Source organism: Podarcis raffonei, chromosome 11 (assembly GCF_027172205.1).
Source record: "Podarcis raffonei isolate rPodRaf1 chromosome 11, rPodRaf1.pri, whole genome shotgun sequence".
Taxonomy (NCBI): Eukaryota; Metazoa; Chordata; class Lepidosauria; order Squamata; family Lacertidae; genus Podarcis; species Podarcis raffonei.
In genome coordinates this window covers 31,748,666-31,768,216 of record NC_070612.1, presented here as the reverse complement: position 1 = coordinate 31,768,216, position 19,551 = coordinate 31,748,666, and the positions used below count along the sequence as shown (strand labels likewise).

The following is a 19,551-nucleotide window of genomic DNA, read 5'->3' as shown; positions in this document are numbered from 1 at the left end:
TTGCTGGGAATGATGGGAATTGTAGTCCAAAACATTTGGAGGGCCTCCAAGTTAAGGATGTCTGCAGCTGTTTCCTTCTGCCCAAAGATTGGCGCCATTTCAGCACCAGAAAATCTCTGTTCATCAACCTTTAAGTAGAGCAGGTCATTTCACTTCATGCAAAACTGTAGTTCAGAGTCTTCCCATGTCATGGCAAAAAGAAAAAGGGAAAAAAAGAGCAGTCTTCACTTTCTAGCTTCTGAAGAAGCTTGATCAAGCTTCAATTTTTGCTATGCAACTTTGGCTGGGATGTTTTCCTCTCATTTGGAGTGGAAGTCTTGGCAGTTTTTGAAGTGTCATAAGTTCCCACTTTGTTAGCTGAGTTTTCTGGGCATCTAGATTCCACACACTCAATATGACAGGTCTAAAATGTTCCTGACCATGAGACTGTCACTTCTAAAACCATGCTGTTTACTTACACTATTGGAACCACAATATAAATTGGTGTTATTTTGATTTGCTTCTGAATTTCTGAGAAATTAGGACACACACTGTTGTAACACTTCCACATTTTTTTCTTTACAACCATGAGGACTAGAAATCTTGTTTTAAATCAAAGTTGAGATGCTCAAAATCCTAACATGAGCCCACATGATGCGAAAGTTCCTCAGGAATAGTATGCTGCCTAACCATGGAAAACAAAAAAACAACTGCTAAATATAGATTTTTGAGTACTGTTGACTTCTAAGTTCATATACTTCAATCCCATTGTTTCTCAGGGGTTCTTTTTCATCTACCGTATCAATATCTTTCATCTGTGGGAAGTAAGCAGGAGAAGCTTTGCATTCATAGTGCCTGTCAAGGGATTTCAAGTGTATCAGCATGTGGAGAGCATAGGCCAGAACTAGAAGCAAAATCAGAGACATCACCAGGCCCATCAGAATTGCTGGAGGGAACAAAGATGCACAGTCTTTGGCATAAGCAAACTGCCCGTCTTCAATGTTGAATCCTTGAATCTGTTGAGAGAATAAAATGGTGTGGATTAAAAATCCTCTTTCTCCTGGCTAAAGGCATGTCATTATTTTCTCCCCATTGCTAAATTGGATCATCTTAAAGGACGGTCCTGGTTGCGGGTAGGACCACAATACAATTTTCCCCCTCCCTGGCATGGGGGGAGTGATGCCCTTTACGCCAGGGTGGCGCCACGATCACCCCCGGCCTCTTTTGGCCAATCGCGATTGAGTGGGGTGATCGTGGGGGGTATAAAAGCAGCAGCGTGACGTGTGCTGAGCACCTGCTTCACGCTGCCAAACACCCGCCCACCCTTCCTTTTGTTTTAGGTGCCCCCTGGCCTTGCTTTGGACTTTGGTTGGTCGCCTGTCTTGGGACGGGTAGGGATTTTTCCATTTGGCAGATTGGCACGGGCCACTTGGTTTTCGCCAACCTCTTGGCAATCGTCACAACTTTGTAAAGTTTGGCGGTTAGGCATTTGTTTATTGATATGGGTGGAGGGGAGGTAGGCCATTGCCTGCTCCTCCATGTTCAAGGGTATTCCATTAAAGGAATCCGGGCCCTGGATCCTGTCCGAAGTCCGCTTGAGGGGCTAGGGCCATGCCAGGCCTCTGGGAACACCGAGGAGAGCTGCAGACGGGTTTCCCCGATGTGGTTTCCTCACTGATGGTTAACCCTCCCTGACTCCCTGCAAGGTGAGCAGGAGTCAGATATAGCCTATTGCCAATGCCTAAGCCAATACCGCTCACATTTGCTGTAATCAATAAAGTTGCGACCTAAATTTTGCCCATTAACCTTAAACCCAAATCTGTGTCTGTGTGAATTTATTTCTTCTGGGGGGCTGGCTTGGGGGCCTTGACAAGCAATCAAGATTCTTGAACATCAATCGTTGTAATTCGGTGTAAGCCTGGCTTTTAAACGTACTACTTTATTGTTGTCTGCTACCAAGGCAACCCATAATCAACTGATTTGTTGAGGTAGACCTGTTTATACAGATAGAGATATAAAGGTTTGCAGAATTTACTTGTGCTGATGCTGTGGGTGATGCAGTTGTTCATACATCTCAGGCTCAGGCTATAACTCTCAGAATGCATCAGCGTTCTTTGAAGGATAAATATTGTGACGTTCTTACTCAGCTCTGATTTTAACCTGAGCTGTGGAAGAATATCTCCCACCTGATGTTTGTTTAGTGCCCTGGGGAAACCTCATTTCCCAAGGCCCCTACCAGGTGTGGCTGACAGGACTCCACAGGTCAATGTTCTGGTTACTGAGAGTGGGAGGAGGCACGGCAGTGGGGAGCTCAGCACAGTGCAAGCACGGCACAGAGAGTATCAGATGTGTTCTGCTGATGCACCTGCATCATGCCGAGTTCCCTGCTGCTTTCCCCCTTCCCCTCTCAGCAACCAGAAGTGGCACACAGTGTTGGCAAGGCAGGAGAGCAATGCAATTCCGCCCAGGTTGCCCTACCAGTGGAAAACAGAGCTAGGCCTCAGATGCCTTCTTCTCTACCTCTGGAGCAGTACAGGATGAAAGGAGAGAGACAACAGTTGCACTGAAGATGCCACAACAAGTAAGAGAATTGGCGAGATCACAGGGGGGCTGCAAATTATTAATATGTTTAGAACTTTGGGGGAAATAGGTCTTCCTCCCCACGAGGGATGGGGTTCTCATCCATCTCTAGTTATTTTAAGGGCCTTTAGAATTGCAACTAAGCAGCACTCATTGTTCCATGCACAGCATTTTTGGAGTTCTATCCTTATCTCTCTGTGACTCGTCACCTGTCCTACCCCCTTGTCTACCAGAAAGACCCTCTGAATAGCGGTTGCCAACCTTTTCAAAATGAGCACCACAAGTCAAGTCCAGATCTGAGCTTATCAAGTTGTGGGTGGACAAAGCAGTCGACACAGAGATTTTCCCAAGTGGTTCTTTATAGTAAGCTGGAACTGAACTAAACTGCAAACAGCTCAGCCAGCCTGCTTTTATAGGCAGCCGGCTGTCAACATTGTCAACATTGTAACGACAACAACCCAGGGTTTCCCGCCTAAATTAACTTACGTGGACCTGAGTGAAAACTATATACACAACACCCCTGGTGGCCAGGGTGAGAACCTCAATACATAACAGAGCTGATATAATAGTGTCCTCTACAAAACATACATAGGCCCTTCTCCAATCTGCTGAGCCAGGGAGCATTGCAACACATGACTGTGTGCCACAGACCCTCCTGCTCTTGTCTAGAAGTGGTATGAAATATCTTGAATCATTTATCCAAGTTAATACAGGGGCTCAATAATGTCCCCTTCCCAATCTACATTGCTCATGACTCTTCCGCTGATCCCCAAACTATACATGAAAATAGCTGTGGTCAATAGCCCATTGAGCCACAGAACCAGGGTGTTAATTTTATCAAACCAGGTTAGGATTGGAGGAGTCAAAACAGCAGAACCTCCCACTACACCTGGATTGAAGTGAGTGTGTATGCTATACATGTTGAGAAAGAGAAAGGCAGGAACTCTAGAAAAATCCATTACAGAGGTGGAGATGATTTTGCTATTTATCTGAGGGGCGACATGTCAGCTCACCTACAGTAGACAGTGGGTAATGGGCCTATACGTAAGAGCATAAGAAGAGCTTACTGAATCAGGCCAATGACCTATCTAACCCAGCATCCTGTTCTCACAGTGGCCAAGCCAAATGCCAGTGAAAAGTTTGTGAGCAGGACATGAGCACAACAACCCGACATGCGCAGATTGCTCTTCCATCAAACACAGAAGAATCAGGAGCCCAGGAGCCAGTTTCAAAGTAAAAATTCTCTCCAGGAAGACATTTATTCTTGTAGAAGCTGAAAATCAACAATGCTGAAAAACAGGAGTGGGCACCCTAGCCAACATGTAAAAATAAGCGAGGAAAAAAGAGTCTCTCCCCAACAGCACAATCAGTTTAAGATTTGAAATATTCTCATGTAAAAATGTTGAGTTATATATTTAAAATCAAAACCCGATAGGGAACCAGCTGAGGATATGGCTATCCTGATACATTACAGAAGCTGCCACCTGACCTTTTTTTTCAGAAGGTAAACTCCCCACAGTGTTCTGTGATCAAAAACAGATGATAGATGTCTAGACTCCAGCACCCACCATGCAGATGAGTAAAAGCCTCAGGACAGAACTTGAGGCTGTTGAGACTCTCAGCTACACATTTCAACTGCAACTTCAAAGGAAGGAGGCTGGCTCATTCCACATCCCACAAGAAGGGGTGACAGAAAGGGAGATTCCTTGGTGGCTAAATTGTCTCTTTTGGAGTGAGCAGTTAGGCTTGCCCTCTCGCCCTTTCCTCTGATCCTCATAAGGAGATAAGAGTCAGTAGCAGCCCTTATATCCTCTCCTTAGCTGACCTCAGCAACTGCCCCAAGAGTGATCTTGTCACTGAACTGTGGAAGGCAGAGCAATCAGGGATCTATCCCCACATAAAACGAGGCAATGAGAGGAAGGCTCAAACTAGACATTTTATGAAATGTGCATTTGTCACCAGAAATGGCAACATGCTATTGCTTCCTCCCAGCCCACATGGAGACAGAGAGAGAGAGAGAAGAGAAAGAATAATGGTGATGCCACGTCATGTATTTTCCCACCTAAAAGGAGTGAAGGATAAATGTGAAGCTGTCATTTTCAGTGACAAATGCACTGTGTTTAGCTAGCCATGGGATGTGATTCTAGACATACTTACTAAGCCCTGTTAAACTTAGTAGGCCTCACTGCTACCCAGTTGAAATGCTTAGGATTATTTTGCAAGTCAGGTTAAATATAGGTGCTCAGATTTATGTGGTTTCTGGATCACTTCTCGTTTCCAGGGAATCACAAGTGGGGAGAGGGCTGTTGAGCTCAGGTCCTGCATTTGGGCTTCCCAAAGGCATCTGCTTGGGCACTGTGGTGCTGGACTAAATGGGCCTCTGGCCTGATCCAGGAGGCTCTCCTTATGTTCCCCCATGAAGTTGACTGGCAGATATTTGGGGATGCAGAGCATAGTCCTGCATGAAGATTTTCAAAACATCATAGAAAGTATTATTGCTTTGCACATGAAGCCCAATCAGAGTCATCAACAAACGTCTATTCAACATGGGTAGTAAGACTGTGGCCCTCTAGATGTTGTTGCACTTCAACCATCATCCCCAACCAGCATGGCCAATAGAGAGTCCCATTGAACGTAACTAAGAAAAAGTTCCTGGATTTTTGTTTTTCTCCTCCCTCCTAACCCTTTTTCCCTTTGTGCCATGTCTCCATGTCTTTTAGATTCTAAACTTGATGCCAGGGACTGTCTTATCATTGGCATTTGTAATCCTTTTGAATGGGGAATAAAAATGCTTTACAATATATATATTTTTAACCAACATAATGAGAATTACTTCCGAGTAAATATGCTTACAATTGTACTGCATGTCATATAACAAAGGTGAAACTACATTCTTTCCTGTTCAACTTTTTCACTTATGGGACAATGACAATAAAGATATCGTATCATATCAGTAGATCTGCTTTCAGTAGATCATTAAGCTTTCTTGCTGCCACCATGCACATCAGGGGCAGGAACTTGAGTCCATCAAACACTGTTGGACTCCAACTCCCATCAGCCCCAGCCAGCATGACCAAAGGTCAGGGAATATGGGAGTTGTAGTCCATTAACACCTGGAGGACCACAGGTTGACCACATGTACTTGCTTTGGTTTTTCCTCATATTACCTGAAAGTCAATAAAAGTGACTTCCCAGAGCTTGGCTGCATCATTTGTGGAGCTGGGCGTCAGGAGCGCATCATACCTCTGCAAGTTGCTAACATGTTCACAGTGATAGGAGTAGCTCGCTGGTGCATGTATTCGTGTCGCATTGAATGTTGCTTGTACAGATTGGTTGTAAATGAGTTGGATTCTATGTAAGGTAAACCAGTTTTGAATTGACAGCTTGTAATAACTGTTGGTCAGCATGAATCTGGGAGAGGAGGAATCAGAGAAATAAAAGAAACAGAGTCTTAGATGCAACAGATCTCACTGTTTCCTTCCATTACTTTTTATCAAGGGGAAATACCCAACTGTATTATGGGGTCAGGCAAAAACCTCTTTGCATTTCCAGTCAATTGAGGGCAGAATTTTGCTTCTCATAAAATTCACATTTGGGGCTATCAACACCAAGCACATTGCCAGTCAAAGTTAGATGCTTCTAAGCCCCATTCATTTCAACAAGGAAGAGTTAGACACATGGTTAACACTCCTACAGAAATGAATGGAATTGTATTTTAAGGTAGTGTTTTATGACAGCATTTTCCTCCATTATAGGACTATCTAAAATGCTTTAAAGCCTCCAGTTTGCTTAGTGATAAGCAAACAGTTCAAACAGGCTTTAATATAAGATGTTTCCTGATCCAGAAAAAAAATGAATTCATGTTTGAAGACATACCTGATGACAAATCCCTTCAAATTGTCAATGTCGCCAAAATTAAGTGAAAGCCTATGACAAAAAAGAACAATGTCAGCTTAGATCCATAAATGTGAAAAAGAAGAAATAAGAAAGGTAGCTAAACTGTATTATTCAAGCCAGAGATTGCCAACCTTTTTGGACCAGTGGGCACATTTTGAGTTGTAGGCCCTAGTGCCGGATTTGGGCGCCTGGAATAACACAACATGACTGACATGGGGGCATGACATAACATAAAATTAGAGAGAGGTCTTGCTGGTCCTGATTGTGGAGGTCACACAATACTGATCCCTCACAAGCACGCACAGTGATGCTGCTGCTTTTTAGTCACAACAGGGAACATTCCCTAGTACCAGGAGAAACATAAAAGGGGTGACACTGCAGTCACTGCCTCACATACATGCACACACTCTCAGCACACATACAGAGACACAGGCAACTCTCTCACACTCAACACTCACACGCCTCATATGTACATAGCGCTCTCTCTCTCCCCCCCCCCCCGTGCATCTCTCCCTCTCCCTCTCCCATATACACAGACCATATAGTCACACCACCCTCACACAAACACTGCTGACTCCCTCTCACAGACAGCAGCATAACACGCCCCTTCCTTCCTTCCTTCCTTCCCTCCCTCTCCTCTCACACACAGGCCACACGTGCCTCTCCCTCTCTGTCCCCAATGCATCTCTCTGCCTTTCACCTGCACATTTAGAATATGTTTGGGGGGGACTTTCCCTCATTTTGGGGGGAGTGCAAAGTTAAACACTACAAAGGTGAAGCAGGCTAATAATGAGAAGAATTGCGTCTGTATGTTTTGCCTCATTTATCAGGTTCCACAAATGCAAGAAACTTCCTTTTTTAAAAAAAGCATGAAAGCTGAAAATTTGAGGATTATGGTGCATGGAGACAGCAAAGAACCCCTTTGCCGGTGCCATGGCACCCACAGGGACAAGGCTGGCAACACTTCCCTCAAGCTAACTTGCTGGTTTTTTCCCCATCTCATAACATACGGCCCTGGGGGTTTGTGCAGGACAGTAAAATATAAAAACTGAGGCAATTCCATAAAACCACAGGCTCAAAGTGATCATAAATAAATTGAACCTGTTTAAAACTTCCAACCATCCACATAAGCACCATTTAAACAGCCATTAACAAAACCAGCAAACCATACAGGCTATAAATTAACAACCAGGTATCAGTGTCTGTTGCAAGTCTGTTCCTCTCTCTCTTGCGGCAACCTTCCAGACTTCTGCAAAGGAGACACTTGGAGGACGGCCAAGGAACCAGGTGTGTTCAAACTGTGAGAGATTCTGGTCAATGACCATCAGCTGAAGAACCTCTTTCCGGAAGAGAACTGTGACTAGCCTAAATGAAGGATTTGGAAGGATTGCGCCACCACCTTACTGAGGGAGCTGGGAATCATGCTCTTTCTTAGGCCACAATACACATACCTTTAAAGCACTATGATACCACTTTCAACAGTCATGGCCTTCTCCCTCAAGTAATTATGGGAGCGGTAGTTTGTTAAGGCTGCTGAGAATTGTTGGGAGATCCCTATTCCCCTCACAGAGCTACAATTCCCAGTGTGGTTTGAAAATTGATCCCTCTTCCCAAGGAACTCTGGAAAGTGTAGTATAATTAGCCTCCTCTTGCTTTGGTTTCCCTGTTTCCCCAAAGCAACATTTCTTCACCTACCCTTCCCTCAGGTTCCAGTTTTTCAGTCTACTGCCTAGCTGTGCATCCTTCCTTCAGATATCTTGGCTCATGGCTCTCTGTCCTTCCTCTCACCTACATTTTGGAACCTTTCCCCAGTCCACCCAGCAAGCACAACAAACCTATTTCTTTCTGTCTCTTGGCCCTGTGTGAAGTGTTCATCTCAGATAAACTGGCAGGTTTACCTTTTTCACAGAAGCTGGACTGCAAATACTCTATTAACTTTATAGCCTGAGCAATAGGGATGTTGGTGGACATTTCAAGCCATCGAAACAGCTCAGCCATGCAGCATCACAGGCTGCACCGACGCAAAGACAATACTATGTGGGTGTTTCTAAATTTGCTTCAATTGTACACCAGGCACAAGCAACTCATGAGCACAGTAGGTCATAATCTTACATTGCATTTTCTTCACTGCAGTTTGAATCTGCAACATCCACGGTGGCATGAACACCAAATGTCTTGTCTGTTAGGTCCAGCTGTGTGTGATTCTGAAACCTAATCATGATCCTTCTGGCCCAAAAAAGAATACAATGGCTTCCATTGACTGTGATGTTGAGAGGGCTGTAGTGAGTGTGGATGACAGACTCTCTCTCTGAATTCTCTTTGCTGCTTCCATTGTAATTCACAATCTGCATATAATCAAGGAAGAGTTCAGAGTTAGCAGGTCTGCCTTTGCCATGAAACAATTAATACCAATAGCAGCATGCAAATTATCTTTGAATCTTTAAGCCAAATGCAGTCCCTGTTATTTCAGCATAAAGCATTTCACCATAAAGGGTTTGTGGAGTATGCTGAAAAGCAGTAGTTTACTTTCCCTACCCCCAATGCAAGGCTCAGTGTAAAGCAGAGACTTGTAGGTGGGTAGGTTTGAAACACAAAAGCCCAAATCCTGGCTGAGGCATAAAAGCTCACCAGACAGTTTTTAAAACTGGCTTCCAGGATTCTTCATGGATAAAATGGGATATATGTTGTTAGCAATGTGCCACAGAAATGCTAAAATAATAATCCTCAGGTGAACTTCATGAGCATTGGCAAAGCATACCTGACACACATTAACAATTCAGGGACAGCCAATGTGGAGCTACAAAGATGGGACTACTACTCCCATCATCCCTGGCCGCTGGTCATACTGGCTGCAGCTGATGGAAGTTATAGTTCATAACATCTGGAAGGCACCAGATTAACTATTCCCTGCTTTTCCAGATGACATTCCAACTGCAGATCATCTAATGTGGACAATTCATCTGTGATATGAAGGACATGAGTCTTTTCCCCTACACACCATTATGCAGGAATATCTCTTAGCTCATTAAAAATACTTCTGTGAAACTCATTGTGTCGTGGTAAAAGTCAGATTAGGAGTTTAACAAATGTAGAAAATAGAAATGTAGAAAGAAAAAAAGCAATTTTAATTACATTTTTGTGGAAGTGTGGTGGTGAAAAGAAAATCTGCTTATCTTTCTTGTCTAGATCCAAACAAAACTATTTGCTTGTCCACTTAGGGAATAGATTCTCAAACTGAAGCCTAAAAGCCTAAATCAGTGGTTTTGTGGGAACTTGGAACACAAGATATCAAATCTTAGGTCAGCAGTGAGTAACACAGAAAACATGGCATTAATGACTTGGTGGGCAGAAAACTGACATAAGGGAAAGAATCACAGTAGATTCTTTTTCAGTAGCAGCCGAACACAGCCAAACAACTTGTGCACAGGTGCAAGATAACATGTGAACACCCCCTAATTGTTCAAGTACATAGCTCAGATATTTGCAGACTTTTAAGTTTTGAGGAAATGCAAAGCTCTACTAATATGCATACGTCATTAAAAGCTTTTGAACCCCTGGTTCTGAGAATTAGTATAATATTTTTTGTATGGTCACTGAAACAGGTACCTTGCATTTTTAGGTACGGTAGTAAGTAATGTGTTATCCAAGCAAAGTTCACACCAAGATTACAAACTCAGAGGCTGCACCGAAATTATGCATTCTGCCCCAATATTTTCAACTAAGATCTTAATGTCTCTTGATTATACAGCATTGCCTTTGCAGTCAATGGAAACTGTGCCAGAGTAAAAGTTGGTCTAATCAAACGGAACTTGCAAGGGGCCAAGCACCTTTCAAAATACATCCGGAACCTTGATTTTTGATTTTGATTTTTTGCTCCACGGTTGAAAAAGATAACAGCTTTCCAATACACAAACTACATATTCCACTGAAAAAAAATTCAGACCAGCATAACAGCTACCCTATAGAATTCAGAAGAAAAGTATGGTTATGTGCATCATGGAAGAACTTACAATCCAGTTTCCTGGTACCTCCATACCTGTGCAAATGTTATTTGTTGTAAATTAAGTTTTGGCTTCACACTGCCATCATATCGTCGGCCTGAAGAAGAAGAAATAAAAATATTTGTTGTCTATAGGCTGGAATGCCTTTCAACAACATACATTACTTAATGCAAAAAATAATGAACATGATGGACATATCTACCCTGAGTAAAAGTTAGCTGAATACCACCCATCATTTTTTAATTCTGTCCTCCCTTTTCAAAATATGCTACAAACTGAATTTTGGGTAGAATAGGAAGTACATGTATGTACCTCTTCTTTCTTGAGAAAGAACAGCTAATCAAAATTGGGCCTTTTAATGATTCTGGGACTTTCTCCAAGGTGCAGCTAAGCATGCCAGTTACACTGTGAGCAGGTGCTCATAAACATCTTGAGATGCTCTCCCTCCTGTTCCATCTTTCCTATCATTCTCAGGCTATAGCACTGCACATCTTTGCTTAGCCACCTCTACTTCTAGACACACCCGGTCCCACCCACAGGAAGAGGAAAGGGTATATTTACACTGCAGTAAGAACGCAGTGTTTCAGTGTGGTCAGTACTAAACTTTATTCATCTTGTTTGTTTGTTTGTTTGTTTGTTTGTTTGTTTGTTTGTTTGTACATCCTGTTTCTAGACTGTCCATCAATCAAAGTTCTCTGGGTGATTTCCAAAAGTCAACAAATACAGTAAAATCAATAAAATAATATCATAAAAGTGTCATAAAAACTCAGAATCAGCTTAGAAACAGGCCGGCATAAAATTATATATGTATATATGTATATGTGTGTGGTGTGTGTGTGTGTGTGTACCGTAAGCACACAAGAAACCCAGCAAAGGCAAAGCAATTTGTGCTTTGATATACCAGTACATCAAAAAAAGAAACTTTGGCAGGGGGCGGTGTTTGGATATTTTTTTCTAAGTTTGGGACTTTGGAACATAATTTAGGTGTCAGAGCAGACCATAGCCAGGGCACCGTTTTATGCAAAGGAAGACTCTTGTCAGAGAACTAAGGCCACACAATGTCCTAAATCCTTGGTCAGGTTCTCATATGGACAAAAAGCTTCCATACTTTTTTTTAATCATAAATTGTAGACAGTGACCAAGAACATTGGTGCCACTTCATTCAAAAGGAAGTTGAAAACCTTACCATTTCTTTGTAGCAAGTCTTGGTCAGAGAATGCAAAGAAACTGCAACAAAGCAGACACACAAAACAGTAAATCAGCACTATTCTCTCAACTTCTGAACCATACTGAACCAGATCAGTGTTTAGGTAAAGCAGAGCTGCAAGATAACCTGAAAAACAATGCATTTATTAAATGCAAATGAAATCTCAAAGGCTACGGAAAACACAGCCTTAACTAGCCACCATGTTGTCCATTCTGTGGCTACAGCTAGTAGGTCCATTTTCTTGCACCTTGGGATGCCTTCTTGCAGACACTGACTATTGTCCACTCTCTCCTTGCAGCGTTCAGAATTTCATTAGCACAAGTAGTTTCTGAGCTCTGAGCCCAGTACTGCGCCTAAGGTTTCAGATAAAAACTACAGAGTGGAAAACTGCCTCCCCACTTCCAGCTACTCTCTGAAGACCAGAGAAGAGACCCTCTTAAGAATATTAGGGGGATAGTTAGGGGAAGAACTAGGCCATGTGAAAAATGAACATAATGTTTTGGCGGCAGTTCATTCATTTTCAGCTTTGTGTTCTTGTTATTAAAAAAGTGTGCCTAGACTGTCCTTTGTTGCATCCATAACCTAGGTGTAAGGTGCCATTTAGCTCCTAGCTTTCATATCTCAGTTTCTAACACTGTCTCCTTGGTACATCCTGACTATTGGAATATCCATCATTTGCTTTCAGAACAATGGGCCTAAGAACTTCTGGGAAGGCGCCCCAGCGACAGGGGCGTAGCTAGCAGGAGTGGCAGGGGCGGGGCAAGCCACCCACGGGGGCAAGGCGAGCTGCCCACAGAGTCTGCCTGGTGGACACAAGCCCCATGCTGCCGTTTTGGGCCACACACCCCTTCCTACGCCCCTGCCCAGCGATCCTCAAAAGAATGTGGCAGAGCAAAGCCTCTTCACCCTTGCACATCCTTTTGAGGACTGCCGTGGAATGGGGGGTCTGGCCCTTCCCTGAAAATATTGGGGGTCCCTTGCCCCCCCAGGCCTCCCTAGATGTCACCTCCTAGGTGCTTACGTCCTGTTTGAGTGTTTCCCAGAAGAGGCATCTTGTTGACCAGTGTGAGAAAAGGATGCTGGACTAAATGGGCATTTGGACATGTGCAGCTGGTTCTTCTTATGCCCTTTTGATTTAATATTAATGTCATAAAAATAGAAGATTACAAAAGCCTGAGGGATCTGACAATATTCTGTAGTCCTGCTGATTTTTTAAAAAAATTCACCACTACCCTTCACATCAACGCTTCTTGGTACTTAGCGAGTGCCCATGTTTTAGACGGAAAACACATACAAGAGAGATAAAGAAAGCTGCAAAATGTGCCAGGGGCAAAATTAATATGATTAATTGCATCTGTCTAGAAATGTGAGATAAGAGGACATAGCCAGGCCATATGGTTTAGAGGAGCACCTGGAGAATTGCACTTCCAGCACAGCTGCTGTGAAGCCCCTTCGTGTGATGTTTGGAACGAAAGGAAGGTTTATGTCACATTTGAAAAGTTCGTCTCAGAAGGAGCCTAATTGGTGTGAAACATCAATTCACAGCAAGAAGGTGGATATGCTTGTTTAGACGCCCAGCGAGGCGTATGGCGTGTCCCTGAGCAGTTGCTATGAGATGCTGGTGTAGAATCTGACACTTATGGGAGGTTGCCTTCTGCCTCCCAGAAAACCACCAGAAAATGAAACCGTGTTTCACGCCAAAGTAACAAGATTCTACTCTCAGCAGGAGAACATCCACAAAGTGCTAAATGTGCACTCCCCAATGAAATATGCATAACTCTGCTAGAAACCTGGTGGCAAGAGTAATCTGCGAGCCTCTGCAGAACGCCACAGACTGACAGATACAAACAGCGAGCTTCCCACTCCTCTAGGGAAGCAGGTGGTGTTTGTCACAAAGAAGCCTGGATGGTTATTTGCTTCCTTGCAATTTGCAGACTGTCCTCGTCACCGTTGTGTCTAGGAAACCGTGACACACTCTTTGCATGCTGGCATGTTCCATGGGCTTGTGTGAAGGTCTTGCAATGTGTTAACATGGCCTAGGATTCATTCTGTGGGTTCTGTAGATTTCCCATAACAACATATCTAAGGGATACAATACATGTTATGTGACATTTAAAGTAACTTTTCCAGGCACATTTCTTTTTCTATTTTAGTGAATTAAGCACACACTGGAAGCTATATTTAAGAACGAAGGAAGAACAGGTGGAGAAGAGGCGCTTAATGTTATCCTGATCACTCTTTTTCTTGTCAAAATCATCTTCTCAAACTGCTTTTCCATTGCAGTGTAAAACATATAAGTCTATCTATATCTTTCCCTATAGGGAGAAAAGCAACTGGGGTTGAGTAATTTTAAGATGAAACAGAGATGGCAACCACCAGCCCTTCCAACCACTCCTGACTGCCATCTCCCTTGGCTGCTTTTCATTTTCTCATTTTATTTTTAAAAGCCATTTGTTGGGGGGGGTAAAGTTACATGTAACTCCATTTGAAAATTCCTTCCAGTAGCACCTTAGAGACCAACTAAGTTTGTCATTGGTATGAGCTTTCGTGTGCATGCACACTTCTTCACTTCTCATACCAATGACAAACTTAGTTGGTCTCTAAGGTGCTAATTGGAAGGATTTATTTTTTTACTACAGCAGACCAACACTGCTACCTACCTGTAAATGTAACTCCATGTAGCACATAAAAGCACATTTTCCTCCCACAAGAATTCTGGGCACTGTAGTTTGTTAAGGGTTGCTGGGAATTGAAATTCTGTGAGGGGTCAACTACAGTGCCCAGAATTCTTTGAGGGAAGGCATGTGCTTCAAATGTGCATGCACAGCCCAAGTTTGGCTCTGAAACAAAGTTCCATAACATTGGGCACAGCAATTTGCCCTCCTTGCCATGATGAGAGGGGAGCCAGACCCTGGCAAGCAAGATGGCCTTAGCATTGGAGCTACAGGCAATGTAAAACAGAGATTTCTCAAATTCCCCATTCAGGTCACAGCTGGAGATATGAGATGGGTAGGTCCTTTCTGCAGCGAAGGGACACAAATAAAATATATATGTACATAGCCTATATATCAATTATATCCTTTCAGAGATCGCCATTGCCTGTGGCATCTGTGTCTATATTGTGAGTGTTCTATATTGTCTCTGGTCAAATTGTTTTCTGACATTTTCATTGTATTTCAAACTGACCCCTGAAAAGACAAATCAGGATTCCATCTACTTAATTTCATCTCTCCACTGACATGTATGAAGCTAGAAGAAGCAGTTGCTACTGGCTCCCCACTCCGTGAGGCTATTCCCCTTCTTCATGACCTTTGTACAGTTATAACATTACTGACATTTGATCAGAGTTGATGCCACAGTAGGGAAAGTCAATTCAGTTGTTTCACAGAACTAGTAATCTGTACACAGCCCATGATCCATGTGTTATATAATTTGGGCCTTCAAGCAAAATGCAATCTGGATGTAAACCGAGCAATACTAGGCCCATTATATCATTTAATACCTGTGCGCTGGTTATCTCATCTATTCCAGATCTGTCACTAGCAGAACTGAAATTGGCTTAGCTCTAATGAACGGCACTGGAACAGCTAATCACTAAGTAATGCCCAATTACGTAAGATTATATGTATAAAAGAGTATAAGTGCCTACTTATCAGATAGCATTATCCATCAACAAGATAACAAAATCTGGTTTGCTTATTGGAAAAAAGGTCATGCAAGAGGATAGAGTTTGTTAGCAACGAACTTGTTAATTAATATGATTGAATCACAGATGGTCCAGGGATATGATGTTGCAAAAAAAAAAGGGCATGATAAGGACTTGTATGTTGTATAATATAACAGTAGGTTATTTTGTTTGATTTTGAACTATGTGTTTTAAAAAAACTTACTGGGCTCAGTACAATTGCGTTTAAGGGAATATCAAAATTAAGATGGTAGAATATAAGCTTGGCGTGCAAATCGTGCCAGGTTCAGTTCCCAGGCACTTCCAGGCACATCCAGTTAAAAAGGATCAAATAGCAGGTGATGTGAAAGATCTGAGACCCTGGAGAACCACTGCCAATCAGAGTAGACAGTAATGGGTTACCGTATTTTTCGTTCTATAACACGCACCCGACCATAACACGCACGTAGTTTTTAGAGGAGGAAAATCCGTAGGCATGCCACCCATAGGCATTCCCTCCATAACACGCACAGACATTTCCCCTTTCTTTTTAGGAGGAAAAAAGTGAGTGTTATGGTGCAAAAAATACGGTATATGGGCAAATAGGAAGGAACCTGCTTTCTGCCACGTCCCATGTTCCCACAGGGATGTGCATCCCAATGCTCACACACATCCAATCAGCAGCAAGCAGAAGGCTGTGTAGTTGTGGTAATCTATCTGGACATTGAACTAGATTACCCTCATGGTTGCTTCCAACTCTACAATTCTCTGTTTCTATGATAATGTCTACCAGTAATGACTTTCCACCTTAGCACTACCTCATCACTGATGGATTTAAGAGCAGCATCTTCAGCCACTGTTAATGCCAAAACAAGAAGCTGAGCAGAAAGTCTCTCAAAGAATTGATTCCTACATGGGGACCTCACAATAGCTGATATTTTCATTTTATTTATTAGCACTGCTCATGGTGATTCTGCTTGTCTATTTGGGCTCATGCAGGCCAGATAAGGCGCCTGGAATTCAGGCAAGCCAATTCTCCACACTCACAACATGCAAACACTTTCATCTGAAGCAACCTGAGTAGTGCAGACAATGAGATATACAAGAATATGTGTTTTATACGCATGCCGTTGTATATTCTTATACAACAGCAATAATTTCAGCCTCCATTGAGAAGAGGAGCCTCTTCCCTTAAGGACCTCCTGCTTTTATTTCCAGGTGTAAGTTTCCCCAGTGACTTTGGCACTAAATCAAGAATCACACCCTTTGGCAAACCACAGACATTGGTTGTAGTTATCCCAGAGTGACTCCAGACTCAAGAGAACCCTGCTTTCCAAACAGTGCAGATCACATTCAAGACATACAGTATATAGATATATTTTCCACAAATATTTTTCTTGAAAGCTGATAGGCACAACGCAGTAGATACAATATATTCAGGACAGCATCACTGACACGCATCACTTTATGAAGTTCTGATTTGATAACTCTAAACCACTTTCAATGTTTTGTTTTGTTTTGTTTACAATCAAGAGGTATATAAATGGTATGAAATAAAATAAATAATTTCAACAGACACTTAATTGAAAAAGGCCCTTTACTCTTACAAGGAACTTTGTTTTGCTTATGAGCTCAGCTCCTGCAAGGTTTAACTTGCTTTCCTAACTCCTTTATCTTTGCTTTTTGCAGAAATTTAACATACATTGAAGGATAATGCAAACTTTAAAATAGTATCAAGTAAAACTACTAGTTAAGTACCTCCTACTTACTAGTTAATGGTTGAGGAATGAACATGTCAGCTTTAAAAATCACCACCACCTCAAAACTATGTTTCATGCATGTTAAACCAAGCATATGACCAGGCTTTCATCAACATAAAATCAGACATCTGGAACCAACTTGTGAGCTGATCCTGTAAAGTTGTTGTTTTTTAAATTCAGTTCTTTGAAAGTTACATCACCTAACTCCATGACGTGCAACACTTCTTAATTGGGAATCTACCATCATCAGAGCAAACAACTTAAATGTTACAGCACATTTTAATTCATCAGTTAACCAAGCCACAGATCTCTTAATACAAGCTTAAGCAAATCACCACATGCCCCTGTTACCCTAAATGCACAGATTTCATCAGTAGTTGTGTGATCCTCATCAGTGTTTTCTGACCTGTATTTGTTAAATGTATTAGTGGCTGCAAGACAAAATACTTAGAATTCAGTTTAGCTATTTCCCCTTTATGATTATTTCTGTTTGTTGCTTCCCTCAAGTCGACTCCCAACACCTGCTGAAATGTCTGAGATCCATTTATACTGCACAAATGAAACAGTGCGTTACAGGTTCACAGCGATGAAAACAGGAGGGCTTAGATTAGGTTGCGTCTTCTTTTTGTATGAAGCTCAAACTGCATCTACATCCATACAATAAGCTTCCTTTTGTGTGTTTTTCATTTAAAAAATGCCATCGACAATGTGTTCTGCAAACATGTTTTACACCTACGCTGTTTTATTTATATCTCTGCTATTAACACTTCAGAAGGAAGGTGAAGTCACAAAAGCAAAGAGAAATGCAAAAGAGACTCATCTCTCATCTTCAAGCTTCAGCTATAAAATCACATGAAAGAGGACCCCGTTAATGTGCAATTGACAATACAGTTTCTCAAGAGGAGTCCCATTGAAGTTCATAAGCCTGCTTTTACGGAACTAGCTTACAGAATCTTTAAAGGCTGAAACAATTTGCTTTTGCATTAATTGCGCGTTTAAAAAATATATGTTTTTTTAAAAAAACCAACCACCTTGTAAATGTACAATACAAGGTATGTTTGCGGTCTCCCGTGCATAAACAACATTATTTCAGCTACACCCGTGCTATTTGCAAATATTGACAAAATCACTTACCTCCTCTCCATCCTTCCAAATATTTGGTCCACAGGGGCTGAGAATCCTACACAGAAAAAGAGAAGTAAAAGCCTAAAGGTGGTGTTGCTTTCCATTGAGAAATGAATCGGTCCCTCCAGACCGAGCACATCTGTTCATGTGTAGCAACGAGAGCTGAGCCAGTAGTCTCATGAACCATGTGATGGATAGCACAGCCAACCAATGGAAAGCAGCATCTGAGGCCACATGGGCTACTCTAGACTCTCTATACATAGTAAGAGGCTGTCCTGAGCTGTCTTTCTCTATTGAATAGAGCCAGCTTTCTTTTATGACTTACAATTCATGCCAGCGGGGGGGGGGGGGGAGAGACGCAACTGAACACTTGAGGAAATAGAGCTGGTCATTAAGAAGCGTCTTTTGACAAGTGCGCTTCCGTACTAGCTCCCTAAATGAAGAGAAGACTGCAGTTAGGGATGGGGGGCAGGTATCCTTTGAAATTCACAGTTCTTTGAATTTTTGCGATGCAGTTTTCAAAGCAAATACTGCGCACAAAAATGCACATATTCGTGGAAAAATATATACAAAAAAATGCATTCTACTAGAGGAAATTGCTTGCAAAAACGTGCTCGTTTAAATTGCATAGAAAAATGTGTGTGGTAGGAGAAATGTACACTAAAATGCTGACAAAGTTTTGCGAGAACCTTTTTTATAAAATTAATTAAAAAATCACAGTGATGTGGAAATATGAAGGACTGGACTTTAAATTGGGGAAATGTGGAGGAGGAGGGTTAATGGCAGAGCAGAATTTGAACCCGAGTCTCTCTCATTCTTGCCCAGCACCACCACTCTGATCTCTATCACTAATGGTTGGAAAGGGAGGGTGGGCTAAACCGCTGACCTGGCTTCCCAACACCAGATTCACTGCTGGTTACCAAGAAGGGAAAGGGGCAAGCAGGAGGAGCAGGTTGGTCTGGTTCAGGGGCAGTGGTGGAACCAATCTCCCTGCCACCTCACCCTTTCCCTGCCAGTAACTAGCAGTAACCCCAGCATTAGGAAATCAGGTAAGCAGCACAGCCCCCCACTGCCTGCTGGTGCAAAATGTAGCTTTGTGTGGAGTAATGCATGAAAGCTTGAAACATCTGAGCAGCACGTATTGAAACAGGGACCTCCAGCAAGGAGACGTCGAATGATCAAGGACTCTCAAGAATTATAGGCTCCAGTGTCCTTCATTGCTGTAAACTGCTCTCCGTTCATTTGCCCTTTCTCATTATTTCAGCCCTTGCTCATAAAATCCTAAATCCAAAGAATGGAAGCTGAATAAATTGGGCAAAATAAATCCATCTACATCTG

The 19,551-nt window shown here is 42.4% G+C and overlaps 1 protein-coding gene across 2 annotated transcripts; it reads right to left on the bottom strand.

Annotated features, from left to right (window-relative positions):
• Nucleotides 1-68: 68 nt before the first annotated feature.
• On the bottom strand, nt 69-18,400 carry LOC128423310 (V-type proton ATPase subunit S1-like protein). Of its 2 annotated transcripts, XM_053408316.1 has the most exons (7): nt 18,223-18,400; nt 11,644-11,684; nt 10,493-10,554; nt 8,569-8,801; nt 6,436-6,486; nt 5,727-5,970; nt 69-995 (listed from the first exon to the last, which is right to left on the bottom strand). In XM_053408316.1, the coding sequence occupies exons 1-7, from the start codon at nt 18,315-18,317 to the stop codon at nt 693-695; spliced, it is 1,029 nt and encodes a 342-aa protein (XP_053264291.1). In that variant the 5' UTR covers nt 18,318-18,400; the 3' UTR covers nt 69-692. The 2 variants fall into 2 exon arrangements, with proteins under 2 accessions (XP_053264291.1, XP_053264292.1); XM_053408317.1 differs by lacking the exon at nt 18,223-18,400 and having other exon boundaries at nt 10,467-10,554; nt 11,644-11,663.
• Nucleotides 18,401-19,551: the final 1,151 nt, after the last annotated feature.

Excerpts from the sequence above, each read along its gene's own strand:
- LOC128423310 (XM_053408316.1), bottom strand. The coding sequence starts at position 18,317 with ATGGAAAGCAACACCACCTTTAGGCTTTTACTTCTCTTTTTCTGTGTA. Across the intron at positions 6,487-8,568 it reads TGCAGTGAAGAAAATGCAAT|GCTTTCACTTAATTTTGGCG; the intron begins GTAAGATTATGA and ends TTTTTGTCATAG. Across the intron at positions 996-5,726 it reads TCACTTTTATTGACTTTCAG|ATTCAAGGATTCAACATTGA; the intron begins GTAATATGAGGA and ends TTCTCTCAACAG.